Below are 26,106 nucleotides of genomic sequence, written 5' to 3' on the forward strand. Positions count from 1 at the left end.
AAAATATCATTAATAATGTATTATATTCTTAAGATGAAGTTTAAATCAGATATGTCTGTGTGTAAAAATAGCAGCAATGTATTGTGATGTGTGTGTGTGTGTAGCTGTCATCGTGGAATGCCAGTCTGCCTCAACAACTTCTGTGTCTAACTCTTACTCCACAACTCAAACCCATGAAAACAGCCCCACCTTTCTAAAAAGGGTTGGTTCAATGTTCCTTATTTGCCTTGTAGTTCTACAGAAATTCCCGGGATTTCAATGAGCAGTTTCCCTCCCACCTTTCTAAAAAGGTGGTTGTTACTAAGTCTAACATTCCTGAGGAGTCATGTGAGAAACATTTAACTTGTACAATATAACATCTCCTTTCAACATTTAAATTCGCTTCAGACGTAGGTTGCAAACAGCAATGGTGCGATCTGCTGCACACGTGTCAAAAAAACCCACACCAAGGAACTTTTCAAAATCAGCGGGGAGTCAGCATCGCGGAGCTCTCTGGTGTGATGCAGTAGGGTGGCTGCCCTTAATCTGCCCCCTAGAGGACATCCTGCTTCATTGGAGTTGTGCCTCCTCCTCTCTTCTATCAGGCACCCAAGTAGAGTCAATGACCTCCTCATCCCCTCCCTCCTCGTCACTGGAGCAAACTTGGCAGTATGCTGCGACTGGGGGAACATGATTGCCAGTTTCTTGTCCTTCTTGGGCACCCCCTCTCTCTAGGCTCACGTTACTCCCTTCCTCAACCTGGGAACCAACATCGGAGCCTTCTAATCGCTGCACATCCTCCAGCAGCATGTACCCGACACTGTGGTCGAATAGTTCAACTCTTCTGCATGCTCTGGCTCAATAACACGGCCAACAGCAAAAAAAAGGACAAGCGTGCCCCACGACCAGCACTGTTGACTGTAGACACAGAGCCTGCTTGCCTTTTTTTAGTGGCCTGTGAGCATCTGCCTCTCCTTGGTGGCGTTCCAGACATGATGTATATTTTGTTTTGCAACACCACACTGCACTGTATTGTGTACTGTGTACACCATCAGAAAAGTAGTAGCAACTGCACTACGGATGCACTGTATTGTGTACTGTGTACACCACCAGAAAAGTAGTAGCAACTGCACTACAGCTGCACTGTATTTTGTAATGTGTACACCACCAGAAAAGTAGTAGCAACTGCACTACGGCTGCACTGTATTGTGTACTGTGTACACCACCAGAAAAGTAGTAGCAACTGCACTACGGCTGCACTGTATTTTGTAATGTGTACACAGTGCAGCCGTAGTGCAGTTGCTACTATTTTTCTGGTGGTGTATACAGTACACAATACAGTGCAGTCGTAGTGCAGTTGCTACTACTTTGCTGGTGGTGTACACATTACAAAATACAGTGCAGCCGTAGTGCAGTTGCTACTACTTTTCTGGTGGTGTACACAGGTGTACACAGTATAATATATATATATATATATATATATATATATACACAATAGACTGGCTGAGTTCCAGAGATGCAGTCGGGAAATGGGAGACAGTTGTAGAAGTCAACCATCACTGCAGCCCTCCACCAGTCAGGGCTTTATGGCAGAGTGGCCCGATGGAAGCCTCTCCTCAGTGCAAGACACATGAAAGCCTGCATGGAGTTTGCTAAAAAACACCTGAAGGACTCCAAGATGGTGAGAAATAGGATTCTTTGGTCCGATGAGACCAAGATAGAACTTTTTGGCCTTATTTCTAAGTGGTATGTGTGGAGAAAACCAGGCACTTCTCATCACCTGTCCAATACAGTCCCAACAGTGAAGCATGGTGGTGGCAGCATCATGCTGTGGGGGTGTTTTTCAGCTGCAGGGACAGGACGACTGGTTGCAATCAAGGGAAAGATGAATGCGGCCAAGTACAGGGATATCCTGGACGAAACCTTCTCCAGAGTGCTCAGGACCTCAGACTGGGCCGAAGGTTTACCTTCCAACAAGACAATGACCCTAAGCACACAGCTAAAATAACAAAGGAGTGGCTTCACAACAACTCCGTGACTGTTCTTGAATGGCCCAGCCAGAGCCATGACTTAAACCCAATTGAGCATCTCTCGAGAGACCTAAAAATGGCTGTCCACCAATGTTTACCATGCAACCTGACAGAACTGGAGAGGATCTGCAAGGAGGAATGGCAGAGGATCCCCAAATCCAGGTGTGAAAAACTTGTTGCATCTTTCCCAAAAAGACTCATGGCTGTATTAGATCAAAAGGGTGCTTCTACTAAATACTGAGCAAAGGGTCTGAATACTTAGGACCATGTGATATTTCAGTTTTTCTTTTTTAATAAATCTGCAAAAATATCAACAATTATGTGTTTTTCTGTCAATATGGGGTGCTGTGTGTACATTAATGAGGAAAAAAATGAACCTAAATGATTTTAGCAGATGGTTGCAATACAACAAAGAGTGAAAAATTTAAGGGGGTCTGAATACTTTCCATCCCCACTGTATACCGTATATATATATATATATATATATATATACATACTAGACTGTCTGTATATATATATATATATATATCAAATACACCGCCTGAAGTAGATTAGAAATAGTACACCACGGAATGCGCTGTAGATTTAGGCTACACTGGATGCTGCAGAGTATATATATATATATATATATGTATACTAGACTGACTGTATATATATATATCAAATAAACACTATCTCTCCGTCCACGCCAACAACACTACACAGGGCCGCCATGTAGGCAGCCTTATATAGAGTGGGGCGTGGACTTAGTCCCCCTGAGCCATGATTGGCCAAAGGCACCCTGCCTTTGGCCAATTATGGCTCTCTTAGCAGAGGGCACTGGGATTGGCCAAAGCATGCAGGTCAGGTGCATGCTTTGGCCAATGATCATACAGCAATGCACTGTGATCTCACAGTGCATTATGGGGCGTACCACGGACGCTCAAATTTCCCGCGAAAGCCCCATAATGTTTGTTCTTCGGCGAACGGACAAACACGCGATGTTCTAGTCAAACTTATGTTCGACCCGAACATCGAGCTCATCCCTACTAAAGGGTAAGACTAGAGCAGCAGTGCTGAATGTATAAGCCAGGAGGGCTGAATGTCATTTGGTTTTGGATGGAAGAGCAATGCTGAAAATCCCTGTGAGGGAAACTCATTGATATTGATTTCTGGAACTTTTACTTTTTAAAAATATTGGGATAGAAAAGCCCTTAAACAGAAGAAAAGCAAGTGGTTTGTCATTAAAAGCTCTATCACTGGAAGTGAGGTCTCAAATATGGTGGAGGATGTGAGCAGAAGTATTATATGAATTGTATATTCTGCATGAAACAGCACAGTCTGTGTGTACATGTGAGGAAACCCTGCAAGAGCAGAGAAACTTGCCTTAAAACTTGCTCCATTTTGTTGCAGCAAAATTGAAGTGGAGTGACTGCAGGATGAGGTAATCAAATAGAAAGGACATTACTGTAAGGCATGAGAATCTGTCAGTGTATGAATCGGCTGTGGAGTGGTGCCAAAGCCTGCTGCTGGCGGTGACCCCAGTTAACCTATTAAGGACCAGGCCTATTTTTCAGATTCAGTGTTTAACAAGTTAAAATCTTTTTTTTTTTTTGCTAGAAAATTACTTAGAACCCCCAAACATTTTATATATATATATTTATTTATTTTTTTCAGACACCCTAGAGAATAAAATGGAATACTTTATGTCACACCGTATTTGCACAGCATTCTTATGCCCCGTACACACGGTCAGACATTGATCCGACATTCCGACAACAAAATCCTAGGATTTTTTCCGAAAGATGTTGGCTCATAAAACTTGTCTTGCATACACACGGTCACACAAAGTTGTCGGAAAATCCGATCATTCTGACGTAAAACACGTACGTCGGGACTATAAACGGGGCAGTAGCCAATAGCTTTCATCTCTTTATTTATTCTGAGCATGCGTGGCACTTTGTGCGTCGGATTTGTGTACACACGATCGGAATTTCCGAGAACGGATTTTGTTGTCGGAAAATTTTACAGCCTGCTCTCAAACTTTGTGTGTCGGAAAATCCGATGGAAAATGTGTGATGGAGCCCACACACGGTCGGAATTTCCGACAACAAGGTCCTATCACACATTTTCCGTTGGAAAATCCGACCGTGTGTACAGGGCATAACAAGCGCAATTGTTTTAAAAAAATACACTTTGACTTAAAAAATAAGACAACCGTAAAGTTAGTCCAATTTTTTTTACAATGTGAAAGATAATGTTACACTGATTAAACTGATACCCAACAGGTCATGCTTCAAAATTGCGCCAGCTCGTGGAATGGCGACAAACATTTACCATTAAAAATCTCCATAGGCAACATTTAAAATGTTTTACAGGTTACCAGTTTTGAGTTAGAGAGGGGGTCTAGTGCTAGAATTATTGCTCTTGCTCTAATGATCATGGCAATACCTCACATGTGTGGTTTGAACAGTGTTTTCATATGCGGGCGTGACTTACGTATGCATTCGCTTTTGCGCGCAAGCTCGGCGGGATGGGACACTTTACATTTTTTTTTTTACACGGTCTTTTAAAAAAAAAAAAATGGGTCACTTTATTCCTATTACAAGGAATGTAAACAACCCTTGTAACAGAAAAAAAGCATGACAGGACCTCTTAAATGTGAGACCTGGGGTCAAAAAGACCTCAGATCTCATATTTACACTAAAATGCAATTAAAAAATATAAATAAATAATGAATGTATTTTTTTTTACAAAAAAAAAAAAAATTGCCCTTTAAGAGCATTCAAAGCTCTGGAGCCGAGCGGAGGGCCATCTTTCCCTCACTCTGCATCCAGGCAGTGAGGGGAGCGGATGCCCCCGATAAAAGTGATCTTGCAGCGAATCTGCCACTGAGACCACTTTTATCTGAAAGAGGACCGCTGGCCGTTTAAAAAAATGCCGGGGTTATGGCAGCTAGCTGCTGCCATAACAACGGTAATTAGCGTCAAAGTACCGACGCATAACGATGGCGGGCAATGTTGGTGAAATGAGACCAGCTATCTTTGTGCAGACTCCTAAGCTTGAAAGAGGATGCAGTGTTGGAAGCCCTGTCAAGACACAGAGGCAAGAGCGCTGTTTGTGGTGCAGTGAGTGGGGGCATGCTTTCTCCAAGTGCCCTTTGTCCCAGCTTACAATACAGTGTGACACAGCAAGACAAAGATCTGTGTGTGCAATTGGAAAGTTTGCTTTGAGTGCCAGAAGTGAGCAACAGGCTGACCAGAAGTTTGAGAGCAGTGCAGTTTCCCGTAACAATGCCTGTGATGTCAGGTCTGTAGACCGTCAGACAAAGCTATTGCCTACAGAGGATTGTGGCATGATTAAAGTACCATGGAAAAAATGATCCGCACTCTGGTTGTTGCTCTTAAAATGTCTTTATTTTATTATTATTATTTATTATTATACAGGATTTATATAGCGCCGACAGTTTACGCAGCGCTTTACAACAACATTAGGGCAGACAGTACAAGTACAATACAATTCAATACAGGAGGAATCAGAGGGCCCTGCTCGTTAGAGCTTACAATCTAGGAGGGAGGGTCAAGTTATACAAAAGGGTAATAGCTGTGGGGGATGAGCTAATGGAGAAAATAATGCAGTTGTTAGAATTGAATAGCCACAGTGAACAAACGCAGATTAAGTCAGTTGACGCATTTCAGCCTATAGGGCCTTAGCCATAACCTTAAATAATTAATAAATTATTTTAAGAGCAACAACCGGAGTGCGGATCATTTTTTCCACATTACTTTACTCAGCCAGCGACTGTGAATCAAGCACCTGGGAGCTCTGCTGTGTGTTGTATGGGTAGTAGTGCTGACTTTTCTATTTATAAGTTTAAAGTACTGCAATTTCAGAGAGAATTCAATGTGTCTGGAAGAGCCAGCAAAGTTCAGCTGGGAGAGTGCCATCTCCCATAGCAACAAGATGTCTCCTGGGTGTCGCCAAGAAAGAGGAGCAGCATAGGATATGTGACTCAGCATCCCCATAAAGATGTGTGTGTTTCTAAGTCTCCAGGAGGGAAGCTCCCTGGAAAAGTCATCCAGTACCATGGCTGGAGTGTGATGACTGGTGTGTGGTATCATGACATGCCCCAGGTTCTGGAATACTGATGGAGATATTTGCTAGTGGGCAAAAGTCTTCATCTGCAAGCCCAGTTTCTTGTTTAAAAGTGTTTGCAGTCAACCCTGGCAACAGTGAGGAAGTACCTGTTGTGCCTGCAGTGGGTGCCAAGGAGTCAGAAATGCCTGCCACAGTTTCATCCTATGGCCACATGGGTGAACTGGCAGGTCAAAGCCAAACAGAGTAGATGAAAGAGTGCTTCTAGATCCCACACGCTCAAGTGAAGATGGTAAAGCCTGCTGCAGTGGTGTGTGCTAATGGGATAAATGCTGGAGTTGCTAATGTAGTGATTCAAGAGACTGAATCAGCTTCCTTGAGTGCCTCCTTGAGAAAGATTTGCCTCTGTGCAATGTTCTTTTTAGTGTGGAGGCAAGAGTTAAAAATGCTGGTATTAATATGGTGTTTAGTAATGACGATAAATAGGGTCAAGGTGAAGTGTACTGATGATGGGGTTGCACCTATGTTGTGTGTACAAAATACTGAATTGAACTTAGCAGGGTGACCACTAAGCAAGATGTGCTATCTCCTCTAGCAACAGTATGTAAGGCCACAGAGCAGTCCCTAGCAACCTCCAGGGAGCTCTGTGTGTTGGAGCCGGAGGTTGCCCAGGACAACCATGATGCTGCCCTGGTGGGCCAGAGTGTATTTACACAGAGTATTGTGTTAATGCAGTCTGTCAATACAGAAAATGAAATGTATGAAAATAATTGCGGTGGGGTTAAGGCAGCCTGCTAAGCCTAAAAATGCAAAGGTTGGTGTGGTGAATGAAGCACCACCAGGTCACAGTGGTGAGACAGTAAAAATGCAATTGGCTATATTTAACATTGTGTTTCCGCAATCTAGTCTAATTAAGGATGTGTCTCCTTGGGCAGTTGGAGTATTGCATTGTATCTTTGAGAGCACAGAGAAAACAGACTGGGACATATGGGCAACAAGCCTTTTGGCTTTAATGAAAGAGGCCTCTGTTTGTAACAGTGGCGTGGATGTGATTTTTGATGTGCAGATAAAGGGCCTGCAGAGCAGCTTCTAGTCAAGAGCACACTTGCTGCTGCAGATTATATTCCTTACAAGATGAAATGGCCAAGTAAGGGCGTGTACACAGCAGAGGTTGTTCTCACAACCCATCAAGGATCTAATGTAGGGTATATTAAGTTATCAAGCTGGTGTTAAGGGAAATGCCAGATGGCACAAGTATAAATAAAGTGATTGGGGTCAACAACCCAAATGTGAAATTATGTAGTTTTAGCAGCCCTCTAGGTAGGTGCTAGAATTATAAAGCAGAAAAGCTGCGCTACATAAATTAAAAAATTATTGTAATAAACCTGAAAAAGTAATTACTTTTCAGTATAAACAATGAAACAAAATTAATTGATATGTGGAAAAAAATATAGAACAATCCAGAAATCGCATAAATAAAAAAATTATGTGATAATGCTAATTAAAGTCTAAAATGGTAAATGTTCCAATGCTTCAAAAATTACACTCAGTGATTTGACATGACAAAGTGTATCCCCAACTAGTTAATGACATGCTTACCAGAAACGTAAGCCAATTAGACAGATGGCTTAAACCCAGCCCAGGCCTTCATGGAAAATAGTCACAGTATGATGACTATCGTAGCAGACTTGAATCACAGGTTAACGTTGATTCCGCATTACGAAATCATCCCGGAAAGAAAATAAATATAACATAGCTTAATACTGTCACAGGAAAGTAATATAAGATTAAATAAAGTGGCACTCACAATGTGAGGAAAAGGAAAAAGTGGATAAGAGACACCCAGTGAAAGAGACAAATCCAGTGCACCAACACCACACAGAGAGCCTCCTTACCAGATGGCAAACCAAAATATACAGATATCCTAACGGGTAAGTGGAACATCAACCAGTAAAGATACCAAATCTATTGCACCAACATCACACAGAGGGCCTCCTTACCAGATGGCAGGCTCAAAATGCAGATATCCTAACGAACAGATGGATCACCAACTGGATATGTGCTAGAATTAGTGTAGCATAGTTTCTGATTTTCTGCTTAACATGAGAATTGCCCAGGAAATGTACTTAGCTCTCTGCTTAACAGAGAGCTGTGGTTGATCAGTGTAGCCTGCTCAGTGTGCTCAGGTACTGGTTGGGTCTGCCTCTGGCCTCTTCTGTATCCGAGTAACCTAGGAAGGTTCTTGATCAGGGGTGCCCAACCAGTAGCCTGGGGCCACATGTGGCCTGCGGAGCCCTCTGATGTGGCCCGCGACCTCCTGCTCTGGGATGGCGGTTGGCAAGCCCAGATCGCGGGTTGCAAACAGCCATTTCACAGCATCTGTGTTGTGAATGAAGCCAGTGGTAGAGGAAGCAAGCGGCTGCAGAGCAGAGCCCCATAAGCTGATGCATCATGCACAGCGCTGGCTCTTGCCACAGGCGGATTTTATAGCAAAGTGCAGCTAACCCGAAGGAAAAAAACAGGTACACTGCACTGCACCCATGGTGTGGGTAAACCGCATTGCATCAGTGTGAAAGCAGTCTTAGGCCCTTTTCACACAATCGGCCTGACCCAATCAGACCCTCCATTCACCTCTACAGAGCAGCAGATCTAATCTACCTCCATCTGCCCGCTCATTTTATCCTGCAACCGGTTACCGAGTCGCTTAAATGGCCCTTGTTCTTCAGAAGGTTGGGCACCCCTGTTCTAGGTGAATAGGCGGACACTATGCAGAACACAGCATGAATATTAATGCCACTGCTGCCATGTGGCCTCATGTAGGCGACCTGAGGGTCTGAATTTCGAGAGGATGCTGTCATGCAGCCTCAGGTGGGAGACCTGAGGGCCTAAATTTAGTGACCCTGGTACTACAGAGAGCTGACTGAAGGGGCTGTCTATTGAAGATCTGGTCTGGTATCACTGGTATAGAGTGTCGCTTGGAAGTTGGAAGGAGGCTACCAACTGTCCCTGTACATTTTCTGAGTATACACAATATAAAGGATCCATAGACTCTTAACCCCCTTCTGGTGTGCTATATAGTCAGCTGAGGGTCTCCACAATGGGACACTGGCTAGTGTTCTGAAGAGCTTGTCCAACTTTTGCTTCTGCATAGGACTTCACTCAATTTATGCTATTTTTGAACTGCAAAATATAGGAGCAGTCTGCCGTAACTGTCTTGTACCTGATGACATTTGCCCTGCTACCACTACTGCTAAGGGATTTTACTCATTCCTGAAACTACTTTGTTGCTACTGCTAAGGAGAAGTTTGCTATCTGCTTTCAGCAAAGACTTCACCAGATCTTAACCGTGAGATCAGTTAGATGTCCTCAATTGTGAATAGTTCTATCACTTGGAGTATCCCACTAAATTCCCTTTCATATCCAAGTTTTTCAAAAATAAAAAAACAAAAAACCCTAGACTGGTGATTGAAGACAACAAGCGTAAGTGTGTATGCACCTGACTATTGTGAATCTACCTTGTGCCTGGCTGCAGGACAAAAGTGGGAAGACCTGGGCAAAATACCAATGGCTCCTACAGGGCTACATAGTGATGGTCAGGTGTCTGGACAGTTGCTGAGGAAACTCATGTGTCAGTGGAGTTGGTGGATAATGACGTTGCTTTGAGAGACAACCACCCTGCTTTGTGCGATTCCTCTCCTGACACTGCTCTGCTGAACACTGAATTGAGTTTTGACAATGAGAATAATGGTAGACCTGAAGGTCAAGTTCAGATGGTTGCTGCTAATCTTGAAAAAATTAATAACATGGGTAATGGCCCAACAGATACAGCAGAGGTAAACAGTGCAGTGGAAGTAGGCCTTCACAGGTTCAGGAGGGTAGTCCGGGAAAAGAAATGTTGAATAGCTTATCTGTCCAGAGGGAAGACTTGAAAAAAGAGTTGGAAACTTTAAAGGTGTTCTAAGGGGAAGATCTGAAATGAAGCTCTGACGATTTTATCATCCAATCACGTACAAGCAAAAATGCTGTTTTTTATTTTGCTTGCATATCCCTCTCAGATCTACAGTGACTGCACTTCCAAGTGCACTTGCAGTGCACTTGCAGTGCAAAGTGGATTTGTCTTTAGTAAATAAAGCCCGTAGTGTACAAGCGAAGCTAAGGAAACAAGCAAAGCTAAGATCGGACACTTTATTAAGCAGTACGTGTAATTGGATTAAAAATTGGATAGTACATAGAAAGCAGAGAGAGACCAGGGTAACCTCAATAAAAGAGCCCACACTTTGTAATTAAGATTGTGACCACTTCAAAGGTAAAGAGAAAAGGGTTGGAGAAAACTGAACTGAACTGCAATGTAACTTTAATAGTACCCAACACTTAAAGTGTTACTAAACCCACAACAGTAAAATCAGTCTGTATGTGCAGCATAGCATGCTTGTTATACTCACTGTGCAAACTTAAGGGGTTAATTATCTGCATTGTGAAAAAAGGCTGTTTTATCCAGTATGCATAGATCCTCCGTCTCCTGCACTGTCTTTCTGGGGAAGGCCAGCTAACACAGGCAGGGTAGTCGACCTGCACATGCTTAGTTGCGTCGTTTATGCTGGAGAGAACATTTACTTGTTCTCAGAGCTAGCTAGGTCACATGATATTGACATCACACATGTGGGCATGTATACAGGATGCAGTGGAAATCTCCTCCTACCTGAAATATCAGCACTGAATAAACTGTGCAGTTTATCATGTAACCGTGGTATACAGATCAACCAAAAAGGTATACAGTGGCAGTATTTTATTGTAAAAAGAAGATTTATAAGCTGTGGGCACTGTGGGGGGGCGGATGAACTATTTTCATATTATTGGGTTTAGTAATACTTTAAAGCTCAGGTGTCAACCTCATGTTCAAAAAGATACCCAGATTGGTAAATTTCCTAATGCTAAGATGGCTGAAGAAGAGGATATCAGGGTTATGGTAGCTAGCTGCTGCCATAACAACGATATCCCTCTTCAAACAGTCACCGTATAATGACGGCGGGCGGTCAGTAAGTGGTTAAAGTGACATTAAACTCAAATCATTATAAACTGTCAATACATGCTATATTATATTGGGTTTGTGCTCACTTTGCCACTAGAGCTTTATTTTCTGTAGATTGCAAAAAAATGGATTGATCCTGCTGTTCACTGTCTCTCTCTCCTTGTCTGTGTCCCTGCTGCAGCCTGGGATTGTGTAGACCAGCTGTTGCCACATGTGCTGAGCATGCTCCAGTTTCTATTCCCTTTTAAGCTGTTCATTTCCTCCTTTTTTTCATATCTGTGCTCACATGACTATAGAGACACATGTGTGGTATCCTATGCACAGTGGCAGTCCCTGCTCTCCCTCCTCCCCATGTCCTTGTATTGCTAAACAACTATGGGGGTGGAATGTTGATTGATGGAGGCTTCACCTCTCTGTTAGTCATAGCACATAGAAACCATAGACACAGGCTGGAGAGATGTGACACAGTCTGTGATTGGCAGAATCTCCTCTGCATATCTTTACAGTGTGAACAAATGAAAGCTATTGTCAGTCTACTTAAATTTCACCTACACCACATTATTGCAAAAAAATACACATATTTGCTTTGAAATATAGATTAGTAATAACCTTTGTTGCTATTAATTATTTATTTTGATTCTCTATTCTGAAAGCAGTTTTTTAGGTCATGTGACCAACACATGACCTAAAAAATCGGCGCTGTACAGACACAGATTCATAGTCCAGATGTCCTCTGCTGCTATTATAGAGTATACATCAGCAGAGTACTAGAAACTCCTCCCTCAGATCTTTCCCTGAAGACAGGAAAGACCTGGAAAACATAGTGTGACTGCTGCAAAAAAAAGGTACTCAGATGCTATTTTAGATTAAACTAAATACAGTGGCATGCTCTTTATACATAAAAGGGATGATGACATTGTATGATTAGTAAGTATTACCTTAAGTATTATACACAAGAAAAAATATAGATAAGCACCTGAATGACCACAACATACAGGGATATACAATGCAATACTGACACATAATCACACACATAGGTTGGACTTGATGGACTTGTGTCTTTTTTCAACCTCACCTACTATGTAACTATGTAACTACTATGTAACTATATTTTATTAAAAACATTTTATTTTTGTGAAACCATTTACACTAATCATATTACTTTCACGTGCAAAGTTAAAAAAAAAAAAAAAATATAGAATTTCTTTAAATGTATTCTTATATAATTCATGCTGTGTACAACACTTTTTTTTATTCTTTCCAGTTAACCCTTTTCATCAACTGTCGACCAGCTGATCGCACATTCAGAGCGTCCAGTGCTAACTTCTTTTTTTTGCTGGTTTTGCTCCTGGGTCTTGCCATGTCTTGGGTGCCAATTCTATACAGTGTAATTTTGTGAGTATTAACTAGTACCTTGCAGCAAAATATACCATAATGAATTTGAAGCTTTTACACTATTATACAAGGATAACAGTATCTGGATGCTATGGGCACCAGTTGTTCTATTGCACTCCAGGCCTTAGGCTGGCCATAGACAATTCGAATAACAGCCAGTTTAGCAGGAACTGGTCGAGATTCAAACCGTGTATGGGCAGGATGAATGTACCAAGTTGATCGATCAACTTGGGTACAACCAGCCTTCTGGATTTTACATGAAATTAGAGATGAGATTACATGAGAGCAACAATCACTATCTTCTCTGGGCAGGGACTGCTGCCCCCGCCCCCTATTTGGGAGAATACATGGTCCCGGCAGGAGGGATTCCCCTATCAGCACTGTCTGTGTTGATGGGGGAATAAATCAAATTTCCCATGCTTGCAGTAAAGAAATTCACATTGTCTATGGCCTGCCTAAGTTAATAGGTGAGCAAATGGTTCAGGGAATAAAGCAAAATAAAAACAAAATGTACTCTTGTAAACAATACATATGATGTGATTCTTTTCACAGCACCCCACATAATCTCATTTATTTCTTTGTTTATTTGATTTACACACAGATGTGACCATACAAGGCAAAAAAAAATGAAAAGCCTGAATGCAAGTGAGGAAGCATTGTTTTTCTTGCCTAGCTGCCTTGGGACCTTTGAAAATAATTTATGTGCGCTGCTTCATTGTTTGCATAATATCCTACATTTATTTTAAATCAATGTATTTAACCACTTGCCTACTGGGCACTTAAACCCCCCTCCTGCCCAGACCAATTTTCAGCTTTCAGCGCTCTCACACTTTGAATGACAATTACTCAGTCATGTAATACTGTACCCAAATAAATTTTTTGTCCTTTTTTCATACAAATAGAGCTTTCTTTTGGTGGTATTTGATCACCTCTGGGTTTTTATTTTTTTGCGCTATAAATGAAAAAAGACGGAAAATTTTGAAAAAACGCATTTTCTTAGTTTCTGTGATAAAATTTAGCAGATTATTAATTTTTCTTCATAAATTTTGCCCACAATTTATACTGCTACATATCTTTGGTAAAAATAACCCAAAGTAGTGGATATTATTTGGTCTTTGTGAAAGTTATAGAGTCTACAAGCTGTGGTGCAAATCATAAAAAATTGATCACACTTGATGTACTGGTGGACTATCTCTTTTTTTTGAAAGTAGACATTCCAAGGTATTTAGTAAGATGCATGGTGAGGTTTTTGATGTCATTTTTTCCCACAATCCTTTGCAAAATGAAGAATTTTTTTTCCCCCACAAAATTGTCATTGTAATAGGTTATTTCTCTCACATGGCATGTATATACCACAAATAACACCCCAAAATACATTCTGCTACTCCTCCTGAGTATTATGATACCACATGTGTGGGACTTTTTCACAGCCTAGCCACATAGAGAGGCTCAACATGCAGGGAGCGCCATCAGGTGTTCTAGGAGCATAATATACACATCTAACTTGTTGACTACCTATTACACTTTTGAAGGCCCTGGAGCACCAGGACAGTGGCACTGATGACAGTTGGCACTGATACGTGGCACTGATGACACTGATGTGGCACTGATGACAGATGGCATTGATACGTGGCACTGAAGGCACTGATGACAGATGGCACTAATACGTGGCACTGATGACAGATGGCACTAGAATGTGGCACTGATGACAGATGGCACTAATACGTGGCACTGACAGATGGCACTAATACGTGGCACTGATGACACATGACACTGATGACAGATGGCACTAATATGTGGCACTGACACATGGCACTGATGACAGATGGCACTAATACGTGGCACTGATGACATGTGACACTGATGACAGATGGCACTGATACGTGGCACTGATGACAGATGCCACTGATGACACTGATAACAGATGGCACGTGACACTGACAGGTGGCACTGATGACAGATGGCACTAATATGTGGCACTGATGACAGATGGCACTGATGACAGATGGCACTAATATGTGGCACTGATGACAGATGGCACTGATGACAGATGGCACTAATATGTGGCACTGATGACAGATTTCACTGGGGACAGATGATAGTGGGACAGATGACAGTGGGGACAGATGACAGTGGGGACAGATGGCACTGACGTCACTTTTTTGTTTGTTTTTTTCTGACACACGCTGCAACGGTTAGCTCTCCCTCCTCACACGCTGTCTCTGTGTGAGGAGAAAGAGCCGGCGATGAGAGATGATCTCATATGTTTACATATGAGATCATCTCTCATTGGCACCACCGATCGCACTGTAAATGACCGCTGTGATTGGCCGTTTATGGCGATCTGTGCATGGTTGTGTCTAAGGGACACGGCCAGCACAGAACTTCCCAGATGCACGCCCGCGGGAGCGCGCATCACGGAAGTAAACAGGAGGACATCCAGGGACGGCCTCCCGGCAGTTAGCGTCCACGCTGCAGCCGTCTTTCGGCCATAGTGCGGGCGCGAAGTGGTTAATTATGTTTTTTTTTAAATTCTATATTTTATTTTTCAACATTTTTAAACATAGAAACAAACAGGTTAATTTGCATGTGTGTATCAAAGTATATCTTTAACATATATCCATTCTATTTTCTACAGACATATAGATGCTTGAGATTTCACATTTCTTATATTTTGGGTGTAACAACATATATTTACGTTTTACCTTTACGTCCTTCCTACATTCAGCTAAAATGAGTACAGTAAATAAAAAAACAAAAAAAGCAAAACAAAAGCAAACACCTCTCCTCCCTTTAACCGCTTCAATACAGGGCATTTTCACCCCCTTCCTTCCCAGACCAATTTTTAGTTTTCAGTGCTGTCGCACTTTGAACAACAATTGCGTGGTCGTGCGACATTGTACCCAAACAAAATTGAAGTCTTTTTTTTTCCCCACAAATAGAGCTTTCTTTTGGTGGTATTTGATCACCTCTGCGGTTTTTATTTTTTGCGCTATAAACAAAAGAAGAGCGTCAATTTTGAAAAAAACACAATATTTTTTACTTTTTGCTATAATAAATATCCCAATTTAAAAAAAAAATATATAATTTTTTCCTCAGTTTAGGCCGATGTGTATTCTTCTACATATTTTTGGTAAAAAAAAATCACAATAAGCGTATATTGATTGGTTTGCGCAAAAGTTATAGCGTCTACAAAATATGGGATAGATTTATGGCATTTTTTAAAAAAAGTATTTATTTTTTTACTAGTAATAGCGGCGATCTGCGATTTCTTTCGTGACTGCGACATTATGGTGGAAACATCGGCCCCTTTCACACATTTTTTGGGACCATTCACATTTATACAGCGATCAATGCTATAAAATTGCATTGATTACTGTATAAATGTGACAGGCAAGGAAGGGGTTAACCACTAGGGGGACACGAGGGGTCAAATGTGTTTCCTAGGGGAGTGATTCTAACTGTAGGGGGTGGGGACTCACAAGGGGAGGAGACCGATCAGTGTTCCTCTGGACTGGGAACACAGATCGGTCTCCTCTCACCTGACAGGACGTGGATCTGTGTGTTTACACACACAGATCCACGGTCCTGTTCGGTTAACGGGCAATCACGGGTGCCCGGCGGCAATCGCGGGTGCCCGGCGGCAATCGCGGCCGCCGGGCACACGCACCGGGTCCCGAGCAATGCCGCGCGCGCCCTAGACGGCCGGGAAGCCCAAGACGTCATATGACAGCCACCCAGGATGGGAGATCCCATCTCAGGCCGTCATTTGACTATGGGCGGGTAGTGAAGGGGTTAAATTATCCCGCCTGCTCCCCCTCTACGAGTGCACAGCCATATTCCCTAGTACTGACAAAAAGAGACCATTGTATCCATTTGTTATTGAATTTCTCCTCTTTACCTAACATAATTGCGGAGGCTTTTTCCATAGCATATATGTCAGCCACAACGCGATCGAGAGGGGTGATTCCTGCTTCCATAAAACTGTAATGCAAGCTTTAGCTGCATTCAATAAATGGGGAATCATTGAGTTTCTATACCTGCGCTTTGGAAGATCTGAAAGGTGAAGAAGATATCCAGCCGGATCAGATCCCAGATCATACGCAGTTAGTGGTCTTATAGTGCCTCGTACTCTAGACCAGAAGTCCTCTAGTTTCTGACAGGACCAGAAGATATGCAGCATATTGCCCTCTGCCTCTCTGCAGTGCCAGCACATATTTGTCTTTTATGGATAGATTTTGTGCAGTGATGATGGAACTTTTTACTATCGTGTAAAAATTTTATAACACAACTCTTGATATTTACTAGCTGTTGAGGAGTAGTGGGCAAGGCGGAGAATATAATTCCGTTGCTCTTTGGAAAATGTAGTTTCCAAGTCTTTAAATGAAATCCGGGAACGTACCCCACAGGGGAGTCTATTAACAGTTTATATACCTCAGATACCCCGTGGGCAGAAGGTGTTTTTATCAGACATAAATTTTCCATTGGTGTATTTAAACGGTCTGAGCTCAAAAAGTGTGTAAGCTGTTGCATTCGCCACAGATCCAATGGTGGGTTGAACAGCAACTGTATCTCTGCCCTGGTCTTCAGCCTTGACTCTTCGAGAAAGTTGCCTAGGCGGAATTTACCTTGTCTTAAAATTTGTTTAAAATGGCTGTCTTTATAGCCTGGGGGAAATGCCGGATTTCCCAATACTGGGTAACTTCCCCAAATGTCTTTGAAAAAAGATGGTTTTGCTGAATTACTCTCAGGGTTGCCCCTATTAGAGGGTGGAGTTTTAAGGTTCCCAGTACCCTTGGCTGTAATCATGGTACACAATGAAATGGGATCTCGGTGCACGATTGTTCTATTGCTACCCAGGCTTTATTTCTCCCATCTCTACACCAGGCTAATACCCTGGCAAGGTGTACTGCCTTGTAGTATCTGACCGGGTCAGGGAAAGCCATACCTCCCTGAGTCTTTGGCATGGCCAAGTAATGATAGGACAGATGTGGATGCTTTTTTGTCCAGATAAATCTAATAAAAGCACTACGTAATGATTTCATAAAAGATTCTGGAATGACTATTGGTAGAGTCTGAAAAAGATACAATAATCTTGGTAGTATGTTCATCTTGAGAATAGCATTCCTACCTATCCATGTGTAGGGGGTTTTATTCGATCTTTCCAGGTCGTAAGAGAGTTCTCGCAGTAACGGTGGGAAATGGACTTTGAAGATTTTATCAATTGAAGAGGTCAATTTAACTCCTGCGTATGTCATGTATGACGGTGCCCATGGAAAGGAGAACAACGACTGAAGAGCCTGCACTTGTGCAGGTACCAATGTAATGTTAAGTAATTCCGATTTTTGAATATTAATTTTGAAATTCAAAAGAGAAGTATATCGTTCAAACTCTCTTAGTAAGTTTGGCAACCTGGTTTCAGTTGATGTAATAAAGAACAGTATGTCATCGGCAAAGGCCGCTGTTTTATGCTCCAACTTATCGACCAAGTATCCTTGGATATCTCTACTTCCTCGAACATGTCGGAGAAATGGTTCTAGAGCTAATATAAAGATCAATGGGGATAGGGGACATCCTTGTCTTGTACCATTACTCAAATTAAAGTACGAAGAGGTCACCTCGTTGATTCTTACAGCTGCAGCTGGGACCAAATAAATAGCCTCTATCCATTTACTAAATGCCTTACCTACACCAATATGGGTCAACGTCTCCCTCAAGAATGTCCAATCCACCCTTTCAAAGGCCTTTTCTGCATCAGAGGATAGCAAGCACAAAGGTATTTTACGTGAATGAGCCAGATGAATAATATCTAAGGCTCTAATAGTGTTATCCTTTACCTCCTTCATAGGCATAAAGCCTGCTTGATCAGGGTGAATGATTCCTTGAAGGTGGGGTTGCAACCTTGAGGCTAGTATCCGTGTAAAGATTTTTAAATCCACGTTTAATAAAGAGATAGGTCGATAGTTCTTACATTGAGCATGGTCTTTGTCCTCTTTCGGAATGATTGTAATATGTGCTCTTAGAGTGTCTTTCGATATAGGTTGATCATCTAGCAGAGAGTTGAATGCTTTTGTAAATCTGGGACCTAGAGTGGAAGCAAAGGCCTTATGATAGGCTAACGTATACCCGTCTGGACCTGGGGCTTTTATGAGGTTTAAGTGCCTTAATCGCACTCATCTATTCATCAATTGAAATCGGGGTGTTAAGTAGTACAGACGCATCAGCGGGTATAGACAGTAGTCCCGGTGAAGCGAGATAGTCACAAATTAATTGTCGCTTTTGAAGGCCCTGATCAATCGAGAGATTAGACGGCAAATTATAGAGGGACCGATAGTATTCTTGAAAGACCTCTGCAATTTCACTTGATACAAAATGTTTCCCTCTCTCTGAGTCTATATAGGGAACATAATTTCTCTGGGAGATTTCTCTAAGTGAATGAGCCAGTAGTTTGCCTGATTTATTCCCATGTTCATAGAATAAATTCCTAGCCCTCAGTATCCGTGTGTTGGTATCCTGTCTCAGCATAGAGTTTTTCTCGCTCTAGCCTAAGGTCAACTGCAACCGACTGTGAGAGAGATTTTTTATGCTTTGATTTTAAATTTGCGACCGTCTCTAATTGGGCTTGGAAAACAGCTTGGTTATTTTTCCGCATTTCAGTTGCTTTTTTAATTAATACACCTTGCATAACACATTTATGTGTTTTCCATATCAAATGGTGAAGCATCATCTGTTTCATTTTCGTTAAAGATTCTAGTCAATTCCTTAGTGAGGTCATTACAAAGTGGACCTTCTTGTATCAGTGATTCATTGAATTTCCATGACCACAGTCTACTAACCGGCATATCCAGCTGGAGATCTATAAACGTTGGTGCATGGTCAGATGCCGTCTGTATTCCAATTGAGGAGTTCACTACTGTTGATAGTAGAGATTGGGATACCAAAACATCATCGATTCGGGAATAACTGTCGTGAGGAGCCAAATAGAAAGTATAATCCCGCTCGTCTGGGTGCTGAACTCTCCAAATGTCCACCAGACGGACGGTTTGAAGAGCCTTTTTTATTCGTCTAAGGTATGGGTATGAGAGATGTGAGGCAGATCTAGAAGTATCTAATAGTGGTTCGAGCACCACATTGAGATCTCCACCCAATATCACGCCCCCCTCCATAAAGCCTTGTAGGGCATTAAGAATTTTGTCTAGGCAACTTAACTGAGCACAATTCGGTAGGTAAATAGAAGCTAGTGTAACTCGACGACCAGCCAGATCTCCCTTAAGAAACAGGTAACGTCCCTCCCGATTGCTCATCTGATCAACAAAAGACCACCGGATTGACCAAGAGAGCAGGATACTCACTCCCCTCGTCTTAGAATCAGAAGCTGTGCTGTGAAATGCATATGGATACCGGTCATCCTAGCATTTTGGTATCTTCCCTGATTGAAAGTGGGTTTCTTTTATAAATGCGACTTATGTGCGCATGTGCCAAAGTTCGAGTAGAACCATTGTACGCTTCTCCAGTATATTTAATCTGTTAACATTTAAGAATAGGCAGCATACATTGGTCATTTTGAGACCAAAGGTCTATAGTCTGTGCACCAGAAGAGTGGGAGCAATAGGGAAAAGAAAAAAGAGACAAAAAATATGCCGCAATTTAGCTAATAGGGCTCTTATTTGAGCCTGCACACCCCTGCGGTTCCTGCCCAGTATATCTAGGAAGGGACAGCACTGGGTTGCAAAAAAAAACCTATGAGGGGAAAAGTGGTAGCGTGACACTTAGAGCGGAGTCGTTCGGACCGTATTGGGCCCTGCCAGGACCAGTCCTCATTCCCAATAGCTGTATGCTGGAGTATCTAACACAAAGATCAGCACTACAAAGAGAAACCAAGAGAAACCAAGCACTACAAAGAGAAAACATGCCTCGATTGCTTCCCATCCCCCCCCCCCACGCCCAGATAAGCCATCCCCTCCTAACCACGTCGAGAAAAAAAAAAGAGATCCACCTTCTAATCATACCTCCTTGTATTGGTCTGTGATCAGATGCTACCGTACTTCCCCTCTGGCAGTCCTGAAGATAGCATCCATACCACCGGCCCCTTGTAGTCTCTGTATGTAACAATTATAACAGCATTTATCTGGACAATTATCTTACTCAAAAGAATGATAGAAAAATGAGAAAAAAGAAGAACAATACCAAGTCTTCCAAATATTATTCTTGGGGTATATAACATAACCATTCTTTTTTCCCCTTTTCCCTTCCCTTCCCCCATCCCCCAAATTCATTTTTATCACATATCACAAAAAAAATCAGACTTCCATCCCCCCTCCTCCACCCCCAATCACCAGCACCCCACCAGTCCGCTCCCCTTCCTAGACACAAGAGTGTGCCATGTTTATCTGACGGAAGAAAAGAAGGGGAAAGGGAGGAGAAAAGGCAGGGAAGAAGGTATAAATAAGGGGAAGAAGAAGAAGGGGGAGAGAAGGAGAGAATGACAAAAAGAGGGAGAGAAATGGGAAAGGAGAGAGGGCAAAGAAGGAGAAATGGGAAAGAGAGAAAAAAAGAGTGAGATGGGTACAAAGAGAGCAGCGAGGAGAGCAGGGAGGAAGGGGGAGAAGAAACAAGGAAACAAAGAGAAGGCATGGAAAACATCATGGAGGCAAAAAAAGAAGCACATATCAGTATTACATATGATTGTTTCACTCCACCAAGTCCCCCGTCCCCCACCCAGCCACACCACCCCCCAAGACACCTCCAGAATAACCTTCCGTGATTCAACAAGATCAAGATCAAATACAAACATGATTCTGAAGAGAAAAAAAAAAAGAAAAAAAAGGAAAACCCTCCAGAGGGAGAATGACAAGAAAATAAAAAAACATAATCAGAGGAGAGGCATAAGAGAACAGAGGGAAAGTAGCCTCTTCCCTCCCCCTCCCCTCCCCGACTTTAGACTATAAGGGTTGCATTGAAGTTCTATTCTATCGCTGTCCAATCTTGGAGAGTAATAGGTGCGATAGCCAGTCTAGACAACATCTCTGGTAATTGAGCAGGTGTACGCAAAATAAAAGTTTGCTGGTTTTTGTATATAGATAAATAGGGAAACCCCATCTATATGTGGCGCCTAATAGAGGCCTCATAATGCGGCACATTTGCAGGGTATAGTGTGAAAGATCGGGCAAGAAATGCATCGATAAACCATTGAAGTCCACGGTACCCATTGACCAAGCCTTCCAAATAATCTCCTCTTTAATATTATAAAAATGAACCCTGCATAGGGTATCTCTAAGTTTACCATCTGCCTGGGGGGGCATACCCTGAATCCGGTGGACTCTGTCCAGCTCCAAGTCTGCTGTTGGATCTTTTCCCAGGTCTTTCCCTGACGTGGCTTCAGGTATGCCCCGCAGTTTTAGATTATTTCTCCTGGTCCTATTTTCTAAATTATCTTGTTGAAGTCGAAAAGCATAAAAAGAGTGTAGCTGTAGGGTTGACTTGGCTTCCAGGGTAGTTATCCTCTGATCTAGTGAAGTCTGATTTTGCTCCACAGTGTCAAACCTTACTGATAGTCTATGTATTGACTCTTTGAACTCTTTAAATTCTTCTCTGAACACCTGTTGCAGGGTTACTGACAAAAGGTCCATATCTGATTTGGTAGACAGTGTCAATAAAAAAGCCCTTGTATCCAGTTCTCCTAGCAAAGCAGGTAGCCCAGGTAAAGCAGGTAGCCCAGGAGGTGACCAGAAGAAATATGTAGTGTGGATTGAGCAGGCTGAACTGTTCCATCCCCTGTGTAACCACTGTCTGCTTGTATATGGTCTACTTGTGCTGACTCTACCCTATTCCCGTCACTCTACCTGGCAGATTATTTATTCGTGTTAGAGTCTCGTGCTGGTCATCGGGATGACCCCTGGGGAGAATCCCATGAATCCCATGTAGGCACACCTGCTACATTGCCAGAGAATGCCGGCTGGAGATCCCTTCGGCGTCAGGCTGGGATAGCTCAGCTGACCCCCACTGATTATATGGCAGCAGAACACGACGGGACCAAAGGACTTCACCAGGAGGTATAGATATAGCGGCCAAACAGTGAGTTCAAAGCCAATGTCGGAAAACGTCAGGTATCATGCTAAACTTGCAGGTTTAGCGGGCTAACAAAGGTCAGCATAGGCTAGGATAGGATACCAAATAGCCGAGTGTCTAGGACTGAGACTGAGCCTGAGTAGTGGACGAGTATCGGACAGTCCGAGTGGAGCTCCAGCTGGGCTCTCACATTCTCACTCAGCCATCACGCGACCACTCCCCCTAGCACTTAATTATGTTTTTAAGTATTTAACACGCTTTATGATTGATTAATGGGAATGTAGTTGAAAAAAATTACTGCTAATTTAAACGAGAGAGAGAGAAACAGAGAGAGAGAGAGAAACAGAGAGGGGGGAGAGAGAGAAAGAAAGGGGGGAAGAGAGAGAGAGAGGAAGAGGGAGAGAGAGAGGAAGAGAAAGAAAGGGGAGAGAGAGAGAGAGAGAGAGAGAGAGAGAGAGAGAGAGGAAGAGAAAGAAAGGGGGGAGAGAGAGGAAGAGAGAGAGAGAAAGAGAAAGAAAGGGGTGTGAGAGAGAAAGAGAGAGAGAGGGAGAGAGAGGAAGAGAGAGGAAGAGAGAAAAGGAAGGGAGGAAGTGAGAGAGGGAAAGAAAGAGATAGGAAGGGAGAGAGAGAAAGAGGGAGGGAGAGAGAGGGTGGATAGAGAGAGAGGAAGGGGGGAGAGAGAGAGAGTGAAAAGGGTGGAGAGAAAGAAAGGGGAGAGAGAGAGAAAGGAGAGAGAGGAAGAGAGAGGAAGAGAAAGAAAAGGGGGAGAGAGAGAGAGGGAGGGAGAGAGAGGGAGGAAGAGAGAGGGAGAGAGAGGAAGAGAAAGAAAGAGAGAAAGGGAGATAGAGGAGAGAGAGGGAAAGAAAGGGAGGAAGAGAGAGAGAAAGGGAGGAAGAGAGAGAGAAAGGGGAGGAAGAGAGAGAGAAAGGGGGAGGGAGAGAGAGAGATGGAGAGAGGGGGAGGAGAGAGGAAGAGAAATAAAGGAGAGAGAGAGAGAATGGGGGGAGAGAGAGTGAGTGAGAGAGAGAGAGAGAGATAGAAAAGGAGAAAGAGGAATAGAGAGAGAAGCCGAAAGAAAGGAGAGAGAGAGAGAGAGAGAGAGAGAGAGAGAGAGAGAGAGAGAGAGAGAGAGAGAGAGAGAAAGGGGGAGAGAGAGGGGAGAGAGAGAGAGAGGGGGAGAGAGAGGGGAGAGAGAGAGGAAGAGAAAGAAAGGGAGAGAGAGAGAATGGGGGGAGAGAGGGAGAGAGAGAAAGGGGGAGAGAGAGAGAGGGAGAGAGAGAAAGGGGGAGGGAGAGAGGGGGAGAGAGAGAGAGAGAGAGAGAGAGGAGAGGAAGAGAAGGAGAGAGAGAGAGAAAGGGGGAGAGAGAGGGGGAGAGAGAGAGAGAGAGAGGGAGAGAGGAAGAGAAAGAAAGATGGGGAGAGAGAGAGGAAGAGAGAGAGAGGAAGAGAAAGAAAGGGGTGAGAGAGAGAAAGGGGGGAGAGAGAGAGGAAGAGAGAGGAAGAGAGAAAGGGAGAGAGGAAGTGAGAGAGGAAGAGAGAAAGGGAGAGAGGAAGTGAGAGAGGGAAAGAAAGAGATAGGAAGGGAGAGAGAGAAAGGGAGAGAGAGGAAGAGAGAGAGAGAGAGAAAGGGAGAGAGAGGAAGCGAGAGGAAGAGAAAGAAAGGGGGAGAGAGAGGAGGGAGAGAGAGGGAGGAAGAGAGAGGGAGAGAGAGGAAGAGAAAGAAAGAGAGAAAGGGAGATAGAGGAAGAGAGAGAGGGAAAGAAAGGGAGGAAGAGAGAGAGAAAGGGAGGAAGAGAGAGAGAGAAAGGGGGAGGAAGAGAGAGAGAGAGAAAGGGGAGGGGGAGAGAGAGAGAGAGAGAGTGAGAGAGAGAGAGAGAGAGAGATAGAGAGAGAAAGGGGGGAGAGAGAGAAAGGGGGAGAGAAAGAGAGAGAGGGGAGGAGAGGAGAGAGGGGGAGAGAGGAAGAGAGAGGAAGAGAGAAAGGGAGGGAGGAAGTGAGAGAGGGAAAGAAAGAGATAGGAAGGGAGAGAGAGAAAGAGGAAGGGAGAGAGAGGGTGGATAGAGAGAGAAGAAGGGGGGAGAGAGAGAGAGTGAAAAGGGTGGAGAGAAAGAAAGGGGAGAGAGAGAGAAAGGGAGAGAGAGGAAGAGAGAGGAAGAGAAAGAAAGGGGGGGGAGAGAGAGAGGGAGGGAGGGAGAGAGAGGGAGGAGAGAGAGGGAGAGAGAGGAAGAGAAATAAAGAGAGAAAGGGAGATAGAGGAAGAGAGAGGGAAAGAAAGGGAGGAAGAGAGAGAGAAAGGGAGGAAGAGAGAGAGAAAGGGGGAGGAAGAGAGAGAGAAAGGGGGAGGGAGAGAGAGAGATGGAGAGAGAGAGATGGAGAGAGGGGGAGGGAGAGAGGAAGAGAAATAAAGGAGAGAGAGAGAGAGAGAATGGGGGGGAGAGAGAGTGAGTGAGAGAGAGAAATAGAAAAGAGAAAGAGGAATAGAGAGAGAAACCGAAAGAAAGGGAGAGAGAGAGAGAAAGGGGGAGAGAGAGGGGAGAGAGAGAGAGAGAGAGTGGGGAGAGAGAGGGGGAGAGAGAGAGGGAGAGAGGAAGAGAAAGAAGGGGGAGAGAGAGAGGAAGAGAGAGAGGAAGAGAAATAAAGGGGTGAGAGAGAGAGAGGGGGGAGAGAGAGGAAGAGAGAGAAAGGAGAGAGGAAGTGAGAGAGGAAGAGAGAAAGGGGGAGAGGAAGTGAGAGAGGGAAAGAAAGAGATAGGAAGGGAGAGAGAGAAAGGGAGAGAGAGGAAGAGAGAGAGAGAGAAAGGGAGAGAGAGGAAGAGAGAGGAAGAGAAAGAAAGGGGGGAGAGAGAGAAGGAGGGAGAGAGAGGGAGGAAGAGAGAGGGAGAGAGAGGAAGAGAAAGAAAGAGAGAAAGGGAGATAGAGGACGAGAGAGAGGGAAAGAAAGGGAGGAAGAGAGAGAGAAAGGGAGGAAGAGAGAGAGAGAAAGGGGGAGGAAGAGAGAGAGAGAGAAAGGGGGAGGGGGAGAGAGAGAGAGAGAGAGAGAGAGAGAGAAAGGGGGAGAGAGAGAAAGGGGGAGAGAAAAGAGAGAGAGGGGAGAGAGAGAGGGGGGAGACAGAGAGAGAGAGAGAGAGATGGAGAGAGGGTGGAGGGAGAGAGGAAGAGAAATAAAGGAGAGAGAGAGAGAGAGAGAGAGAGATGGAGAGGGGGGGAGAGGAAGAGAGAGAGAGAGAGAGAGAGAGAGAGAGAGAGAAAGGGAGAGAGAGAGGGGAGAGAGAGAGGGGGGAGAGAGAGGAAAGAGAAAGAAAGGAGAGAGAGAGAAGGGGGAGAGAGAGGGAGAGAGAGAGAGAAAGGGGGAGGGAGAGAGAGAGAAAAAGGGGGAGAGCGAGAGGAGAGAGAGAAGAGAAAGAAAGGGAGAGAGAGAGAATGGGGGAGAGAGAGAGAAAGGGGGGAGAGAGAGAGAGAAAGAAAGAAAGGGGGAGAGAAAGGGAGGAAGAGAGAGAGAAAGAGAGAGAGGAAGAGGGAGAAAGAGAAAAGG

The 26,106-nt window shown here is 43.6% G+C and overlaps 1 protein-coding gene across 3 annotated transcripts in view; it reads left to right on the forward strand.

Annotated features, from left to right (window-relative positions):
* Positions 1 to 26,106, forward strand: part of TMC4 (transmembrane channel like 4) — a 1,453,434-nt gene that overhangs the window by 1,204,727 nt on the left and 222,601 nt on the right. For 2 of the 3 annotated variants that reach the window (XM_073602282.1, XM_073602283.1), the window contains exon 13: positions 12,377 to 12,507. In XM_073602282.1, the coding sequence (XP_073458383.1) occupies positions 12,377 to 12,507 (131 nt within the window). Of the gene's footprint in view, positions 1 to 12,376; positions 12,508 to 13,108; positions 13,570 to 26,106 lie in introns of those variants that run through there. The other variant, XM_073602285.1, reaches the window with a different exon arrangement.

This window comes from Aquarana catesbeiana, linkage group LG10 (genome assembly GCF_042186555.1).
Source record: "Aquarana catesbeiana isolate 2022-GZ linkage group LG10, ASM4218655v1, whole genome shotgun sequence".
NCBI classification, from domain to species: Eukaryota; Metazoa; Chordata; class Amphibia; order Anura; family Ranidae; genus Aquarana; species Aquarana catesbeiana.